The sequence below is a fragment of the Myxocyprinus asiaticus genome, chromosome 46, assembly GCF_019703515.2.
Source record: "Myxocyprinus asiaticus isolate MX2 ecotype Aquarium Trade chromosome 46, UBuf_Myxa_2, whole genome shotgun sequence".
NCBI lineage: Eukaryota > Metazoa > Chordata > Actinopteri > Cypriniformes > Catostomidae > Myxocyprinus > Myxocyprinus asiaticus.
Window position 1 is genome coordinate 16,669,004 of NC_059389.1, and position 8,653 is coordinate 16,677,656.

The 8,653-nt window shown below is 39.1% G+C and overlaps 1 protein-coding gene across 1 annotated transcript; it reads left to right on the top strand.

The window, feature by feature from the left end:
- Positions 1–2,370: 2,370 nt before the first annotated feature.
- Positions 2,371–8,402, top strand: LOC127436086 (protein disulfide-isomerase A3-like). Its single transcript, XM_051690016.1, has 13 exons — positions 2,371–2,686; positions 4,826–4,904; positions 5,030–5,147; positions 5,251–5,358; positions 5,510–5,639; positions 5,787–5,903; positions 6,067–6,192; positions 6,264–6,446; positions 6,672–6,780; positions 6,894–7,022; positions 7,544–7,623; positions 7,705–7,762; positions 7,903–8,402. Exons 1-13 carry the CDS (start codon positions 2,553–2,555, stop codon positions 8,017–8,019), a joined length of 1,488 nt encoding a protein of 495 aa, XP_051545976.1. The 5' UTR covers positions 2,371–2,552; the 3' UTR covers positions 8,020–8,402.
- The last annotated feature ends 251 nt before the right edge of the window (positions 8,403–8,653 follow it).

Consider the following 8,653-nt stretch of genomic DNA (forward strand, 5'->3'; position numbering starts at 1 on the left):
TAAAATCTAAAAAAACAGTTGGTCAAGATTATGATCAAAGAATATATTTTAAATTAGCAATAAAATATGATAATACTGGAATAATAAATTGTGCTTCTTTACCTCATATTACACACAAAAAAAGCAATTTTCCCGGCTTGTATATCTAATGCGCATGCGCGTTCTAGAGTTGATTGACAGGTGATGCATGTATCTAAAAGGGGATTGGCTCTTTTAACTGTAAGGCGGGACTTCCTTTCTACCTTCGTTCACCGTTAGGCGCTGAAGCTTCTTGGATGGGCGTTCCAGTTTCTCCCATTCATTTTAATAGAAGTGGACCGTCTCTGCTAAATAATCTATGTTAAAACACAGAAATATATAATATAGTACAGAACAGTCTAGAAATGTTAATGTTACGCTGCTTTCGTTGTTAGTCATCAATTACCTGTCAGGTGTGTGGACTTCCATCGGAGCAGCGGCTACAGAAGATGGATAATTTAAATTGAAATGCAGTGATCGGTATGCTCGGTAGGGGGCAGAGGAGTGGAATTTTGTCTAGATTTCGTATTTAAATATTGAAATGGTTAAAAAACACTTTTAAGAATTGAGTAGTTGTTGATTAATTTTGAGCTTGATAAACATTTGTTGAACATTTTACCTGATACTACTATTGGTTGACTGTCTGCAGTCATTTTTCCATAAGAGACAGTGATTACACATTAATAATGGATTTTAAACCTATAACCAGCAGCTGCTTTTCAGAAACAGCTTGTGTAATTACTAACAACTAGAGCCAAACTGGAGCCAAAAGTACTATAAAAAAAAGAATTGAATTGAAATAGTTGTGCAATTGTTTCTCCTCAGGTTTATACATCTAACATTACTCTAATAGTCGGTAGAAAAATACACTGTCAACTTAAAGGAATATTCCGGGTTCAGTACAAGTTAAGCTCAATCGACAGCATTTGTGGCATAATGTTGATTACCATAAAAATAATTTCGACTTTTTCCCACCTTTTAAAAAAAGCAAAAATCAGGGGCCTGGGTAGCTCACCGAGTATTGACGCTGAATACCACTCCTGGAGTCGTGAGTTCGAATCCAGGGCGTGCTGAGTGACTCCAGTCAGGTCTCATAAGCAACCAAATTGGCCCGGTTACTAGGGAGGGTTGAGTCACATGGGGTAACCTCCTCGTGGTTGCTATAACATGTGGTTCTCGCTCTTGGTGGGGTGCGTGGTGAGTTGTGCGTGGACGCTATGGAGAATAGCGTGGGCCTCCACATGCCCTACGTCTCCACGGTAATGTGCTCAACAAGCCAGTTGATAAGATTGAAGGTCTCAGATTCATCCTCCGCCACCTGGATTGAGGCGAGTCACTATGCCACAACGAGGACTTAGAGCGCATTGGGAATTGGGCATTCCAAATTTGGGAGAAAATGGGAGAAAAAGAAAGAAAGAAAAAAGAAAAAAAATCTGGGTTACAGTGAGGCACTTACAATGGAAGTGAATGGGGCCAATTATTGAGGGTTTAAAGGAAGAAATGTGAAGTTTATAATTTTACAAAATTGGATATAACTTTACACAGAAAAGGTTAGAAAGCAATTTTATCACACTAAAATCATGTTAACACATAATGTTTATGTCTTGTGTCTATACTTTTGAAACAGTGAGTATTTTAATGTTTACTGATTGGTCTCATTTACTTCCATTGTATGTGCCTCGCTGTAACCCAGATTTTTGCTTTTTTTTAACCCGGAATATTCCTAATACAAAGTAAATATTTTCCAGATTTTAGCAGTTTCGTTTAGCTGTAATTGGCATCAAAATGTAAAAAAATAATAATAATAATAAAAAAAAACACCCAGCTGTAATCAAGTGACAAAGAAAAAAATAACATCTTAATTCTTCTAATTGTGAATGGATAGTCAAATTACACCAATTATACCCTTTAATTACATGATGATGAGTTAACTTTATTTAGATAATGAAGACTATATCATGAGTGAAACATTTACACATTTTACATGTTTGCATTTAGCAGGTAGTTTTTAACGAAAGTGAGGAAAAACACAAGCAATGAATCATAAGGTGCCAACAATATTAGCTTTTTTATTATTTATTATTTTTTTACTTATAATAGTGTACCACAGTAGTACACAAGTACAGCAGGAAGTAGAGACTGAAAAGTGTCTTTATTTATGGCTATGGATTTTTAAAAATATTTTTACAATTTAACAACAATCAAAGAAACTATTTCTACTTGTAACATCTTAAGATGATTTTTTTGCCACCCGGAAGTGTGTATTTCCCAAGCTCTGATTGGCTGATTGCAACAGCATGACGCTGCTGAAAATCCAATGGTGAGATGACACACTTTGGTTACATTGAAGAGCTCCGGGTTTGCACATCCGTGCCGTGTGATCTTTCTCTTTCATTGAGTGCATGGTGCACGATCCACCGGGCCTCGACTTGCATACTCCTCATACGGCATCACCTCAAAAGAAACAATCAATAAAGTGCTACTAGGATAGCCACCACTTCACTTTTGCCCTGAAGTCTCCCGGAATTGAAATCATGTTGAGGTTGCTGTTTGTCGCCGCTCTTGCTGCGGTCGCGCGGGCAAGTGATGTGCTCGAGTTCACGGATGACGATTTTGACAGCAGAATCGAAGATCACGAGCTCATCTTGGTTGAATTCTTCGCACCATGGTGAGTGTAATACGATTCTGACTCTGAAATAATGATCTGAGTATGTTTCTATCATGCTATTTAGACGTTTTAGTGCATTAGGACGTAGAACTCTGTGCATGTAGATACCGCAAGTCTAATAATATAATCTTAGTGGTTTGAAGTGATGATTAATATATAACTTAACCTCTTCCAAGATACCAAACCCACCCAAATTGCATGCATAATACTCGAGTCTTTAAACAATACTGCAAGGCTAGCTTGCTAAAGACAAAGTAACTGCACGGGCTGCTTTACTAGTCACATTTGAAGTCGACAGGTTGGTAGAAATGTGTAATGAATCTGGGAATGTATTTTGGACTGATAAGGAATTTTATATGCTCCGAATGAATCCATACTGCTCCATATCTGGGGGCGTATGTAACTATCAGTACTTCCTGTTTGTTGATTTTACATTTCTGTGGTGCTATGAGATGTTTATAAGCCATTTGGCCTTGCATCTTTTATATTCAATAGTTTATTTGATAGCCTGCATTCTGCATAAAGCTTCTAATCAGAGCAAACTTGCTAAATTGGTGGACTGCTTGAGTGTCCCGGTTAAACTTCTTTGTTTTAAATCTCCTATGTGAAATGGTTAGATCTCATCTGTTTGCAGATTTAAAGCTTCAAATTATTTCAAAGTATGATGGGTCAGATTAATATAGGCTTTGTCCGTTATTTTAGGTTTAGACAGTTCATCAGATCGTTACATCTGGTTGCAGATGTGGGCGGTTACAAGGATGTTTGGAGGCTCGGTCGCCCTCCGTTGTAACGTTTTGATTGGTCAAAAGTGAATGCGAAGTTTCGCTGTCCGTACGTGATTGGATAACGCTGGATTACGTAATTCAGAGTTGCACACTAACTTGAACTGAACTTCCAAATGGGTTAAGTGGGTACGAAGTGACTAGTAAGTTATCTCTAAATTGAATTAAGTCTACTAAATCAAGTCCTGTTTGTATATTAAAGAAATGTCACTGGTTTTAAACATTAAAATACTACAAATTTTTTTTGTCAAAGTTATTGCCACAAGACTAAACATTATACGTGTTTACATGATTTAGTGTGAATTAATCACTTACCTAATCTGTGTAAAGTTATTTCTAATATTACAATATAGCTGTCATGACGACAAAACGCAGGTAAACTCTTTAATCTTGTAATCGTCGTAATGCTGGTAAATTCCTGATTTTATCACATTAAAATCTTGCCAACACGTATAACATTTGCTTTCTGGCCATACTTTTGAAACTCATGCCTTACTAAGGTTTTAAAAAGTTTACAAAATCAATTCCTGTTATTAAAGGGATGTTCACCCAAAACTGAAAATTCTCTCCTCATTTACTCACCCTCATGCCATCCCAGATGTGTATGACGTCTTTCTTCTGCTGAACACAAATGAAGATTTTTTTTTTTGAAGAATATTTCAGCTCTGTAGGTCCATACAGTGCAAGTGAATGGTGACCAAAACTTTGAAGCTACAAAAAGCACAAAGGCAGCATAAAAGTAATCCATATGTCTTCAGTGGTTTAATCAATGTCTTCTGAAGTGATCCGGTCGGTTTTGGGTGAGAACTGACCAAAATGCAACAGTTTTTACTGTACATCTTTCCATTGCAGTCTCTATGTACAATCATGATTTCAAGATCAATTACACTTCTTAGTGCTTGACGCATGCGCAGAGTGCTAGATGACGCTAGGATGTGTAATCGAGATTGAAATCATGATCACCAAGGAGACTGCAGATGTCAAGATTTGTAGTGATAACAGAGTTATACTGTATATTGGTCTGTTCGCACCCAAAATCGATTGAATTGCTTCAGAAGACATGGATTTAACCACTGGAGTCATATGGATTACTTTTATGCTGCTTTTATGTGCTTTTTGGAGCTTCAAAGAGCTACAGAGCTGAGATATTCTTCTAAAAATCTTTGTGTTCTGCCAAATAAAGAAGATCATTCACATCTAGGATGGCATAAGGGTGAGTAAATGAGATAATTTTCAGTTTTGGGTGAACTGTCCCTTTAATAACAAATTTAAAGCTATTCAAAAATTAGCTGTCTGTCATTAATATGTGAGGCAGCTTTGCAAAGCAATAAAACCAATGTGTAACATTAAATTTTAGGTGTGGCCATTGCAAACGTCTTGCACCCGAGTATGAGGCAGCTGCCACACGACTGAAAGGCATCGTCTCACTTGCTAAGGTATTGATATTCAATGCTGCTTATTTATTGCAATACTCTTCTACACCCCTGTTTTAAAATGAAGTGTCCTTGGATTGGAGCAGGTTGAGGTTTGTGATTTAATTTTTGTCTCCAATATGGTCTAGGTGGACTGTACTGCTAATTCCAATGTGTGCAGCAAATATGGTGTAAGCGGCTACCCAACCCTGAAGATTTTCAGGGATGGAGAGGACTCTGGTAGCTACGATGGTCCCAGGACAGCAGGTATGTTTAATCAAGAACACCGTCTTCTCTTACCACACCTCAAGTGATATGATATCTAGTTTCTTCATCAGAATGTTCATTTCTTTCTTCATTACTCCATTAGATGGGATTGTTAGCCATTTGAAAAAGCAGGCAGGCCCAGCCTCTGTGGAGATCAAAAGTGAGGCTGAATTTGAGAAGTTCATCGGGGATCGTGATGCCAGTGTTGTGGGTAAGAGGTGGCATTACACATCTGCCACTGATGAGGCCTAAACTATATTAGTTGGAATTGTGCATCGATACTCTGGATAAACTCATCTACTACGGATGTCTACAAAGGTGCTAGCCATTGTATTGCATCTAATGGTTCTTCGTGTTTCCAGGATTCTTTGCGGATGGAGGTAGCGCTGCCCAGGGAGAGTTCCTCAAGGCTGCCAGTGCTTTCAGAGAGTCCTACCGTTTTGCCCATACTAATGTAGAGGACTTATTGAAGAAACACGACGTTGATGGAGAGTATGTGTTGTTTTTCTAGTCCTGGTGGTTTTAGTTTCACTTTTGCTTTTGCAGACATTGAGAGAACCTTTAATCACCAGAAGACTGTTTCCTTCCTATTTTGTACCTCTAGTTTAAAAAAAAAAAAAATGTATGTTCATATTACAGGGGTGTTATACTGTTCCGGCCACCCCATCTCAGCAACAAATTTGAAGATGGAAGTGTCAAGTTCGCTGAGGCCAAATTCACAAGCGCAAAGATCAAGAAGTTTATTCAGGACAACATGTAAGTTTGCACTTTATTATTGTCAAGTTAAGTTGCTAGATTGTATATTGTTTTGTCTAACAATGCTAAATGTTATTTGTATTTGGTGTCTTTGTAAATATCTAAAGTTTGTTAAATTGGTTCATTGAAACACTCTGAAAGGCCCTCTTTAACCGTTTGACAGTTTCGGCATCTGTCCCCACATGACTGATGACAACAAAGACCAGCTGAAGGGCAAAGATTTGTTGGTGGCCTACTATGATGTGGACTATGTCAAGAATCCCAAGGGTTCCAACTATTGGAGGAACAGGTAAAACTCGGCAGAAAGTCATGAAGACCGTTCCCAAATTAGGCTCTGACCATTTTTGTGTCTATCTTCAGGGTAATGAAGGTGGCCAAGAGCTTTCTGGATCAGGGCAAGAAGCTTAGCTTTGCTGTGGCCAGTAAAAACAGCTTCAGCCACGATGTGTCCGAGCTCGGTCTGGATGCCAGCAGTGATGAGCTGCCTGTTGTTGGCATCAGAACCGCCAAGGGTGACAAATACGTCATGAATGAGGAGTTCTCGTAAGTTTTCTGATTTGTTTTATGGAGGCTTTAAATGACATTTGTAATAATATCTGTTGGAAAAGATGTTGATCGTGATTGTAAAGTCATAGGTGAAGGTCAGTCAATGAGATCTATATGAACGTGTTGAGCAACTGGGTATGTTTCTTGCTTGTGAGATTTAGTGTGAGGACCTTGTTTAGGCAGGTAAAAACCAATTATTTGTGAATCATTTCGTTTCTGCAGTCGTGATGGAAAGGCCTTGGAGAAGTTCCTGGAGGATTATTTTGATGGAAAACTGAAGCGTTACCTCAAATCCGAGCCAATCCCTGAGAACAATGATGGCCCTGTAAAGGTGCGTCAGGGGCTTTTTGTTTCTGTTTTAATTCCGACGGCCTTCCTTTAAAGATTTCTAACTTTGTTAACAGCCTGCACAACTACCTACTTTTATCCACAATTATGTTCCAGGTCCTTGTGGCTGAGAACTTTGACTCAATTGTAAATGATGACAGCAAAGACGTTCTCATTGAGTTCTACGCTCCCTGGTGTGGACACTGCAAGAGCCTGGAGCCTAAATATAAAGAACTTGGGGAGAAGGTGAGTGTTTCGAGATCATCAATTTTGAGTGTTTACGAAAAGCTGCCAGAACATTAATACTAACGACCTTTGGGGGTCCTGTGTAGCTCAGTGGTAAAATACATTGGCTACCACCCCTGGAGTTCGCTAGCTCGCTAGTTCGAATCCCAGGGCGTGCTGAGTGACCAGCCAGGTCTCCTAAGCAACCAAATTGGCCCGGTTGCTAGGGAGGGTAGAGTCACATGGGGTAACTCCTCGTGGTCGCTATAATGTGGTTCGTTCTCAGTGGGGCGCGTGGTGAGTTGAGCATGGTTGCTATGTCTCCGTGGCAACACGCTCAACAAGCCACATGATAAGATGCGTGGGTTGACGGTCTCAGATGCGGAGGCAACTGGGATTCGTCCTCCGCCACCCGGACTGAGGCGAATCACTACGCGACCACAAGGACTTAAAAGCACATTGGGAATTGGGCATTCTAAATTTGGGAGAAAAATGGGAAAAATCCAAATAAAAATAAAATACTAACCACCTTTATTTCACAGCTTGTCAACAATCCAAACATTGTCATCGCAAAGATGGATGCCACCGCTAATGATGTGCCCTCTCCATATGAAGTTAGAGGGTATGTAGTGTACTTTTTTTTGACTTATTCTAAATTATTGCAGACATTTTGATTTACTGTCAATCTGGCTTTTGCTTTCAGATTCCCCACAATCTATTTCTCTCCGGCTGGTCAGAAGCAAAATCCAAAGAAATATGAGGTTTGTCTTTCTGGATTTATTTATTTTTTTCTTCATATCCTTGTAAAGAACATTAATTTACCTTTATTATACCATGACACAATAACTTCAGTGTTCTGATAGAAGTGATGATAATCAAGAGTTTTTGGTTTGACTTTCAGGGAGGTCGTGAAGTCAGTGAATTTATTTCCTACCTGAAGAGAGAGGCCACTAACCCTGTGGTGGTTCAGGAAGAGGATGAGAAGAAGTCAAAGAAGAAGAAGAAGTCCGAGTTATAAACAATCACAGCCCAACAGCTGGAGGGAATTTTGCAGGAGATGTAAATTATATACCAATCTTTAGTGAACAGAGTGCTCTGACCCAAAGTCGGCCCTCCCTTGCGCCTGCTGCTCTGGGAACACTGCGGATGGTTGTGGTGGCCAGACTGTGTGAATTTATTTTTATTTTTTTAGATAAGTGGAAGAGGTACAGATCTGTCAAATTGAAAATACTTTCCCGCTACTGTACCTTGGAGAGATGCACTTTTGAGACCAATTCCACATATTTCTTTCTCATGGAAAAGGGGAGGGGGATTTGGTGAATTATTTTTTTTCCTTTTTGTACCTTTTTTTTTTTTTACATTTGGAAGGATTGTGAAATAAAAGGCCCACTAAACCTATAATTGTACTAATTTCTTGAAAAAACAAACAAAAAACTATATGCACATGCACTCTGTAGTTATGCAGCTATACACAGTGTGGTTAACAGGTAGATGGTATGCAACATAACAAGAGTTCTTGGCCAGCTCAAATATGAGAAATGGAAAACATTAGTATGAGAGCAATTTCTTTAATCCTGAACTAACACTCAGTAATAACTTGGAAACAACAACCACAGGAAGAGGTGGTGGGGATGCCATAGCAGGCTAAAAGT

Bases quoted from the DNA above. Each gene is read 5' to 3' on its own strand.
- LOC127436086 (XM_051690016.1), top strand. From the start codon at position 2,553: ATGTTGAGGTTGCTGTTTGTCGCCGCTCTTGCTGCGGTCGCGCGGGCA. The intron at 5,904-6,066 runs GTAAGTTTGCAC...ACCGTTTGACAG, and splicing joins AAGTTTATTCAGGACAACAT to TTTCGGCATCTGTCCCCACA. The intron at 7,763-7,902 runs GTTTGTCTTTCT...TTTGACTTTCAG, and splicing joins AAAATCCAAAGAAATATGAG to GGAGGTCGTGAAGTCAGTGA.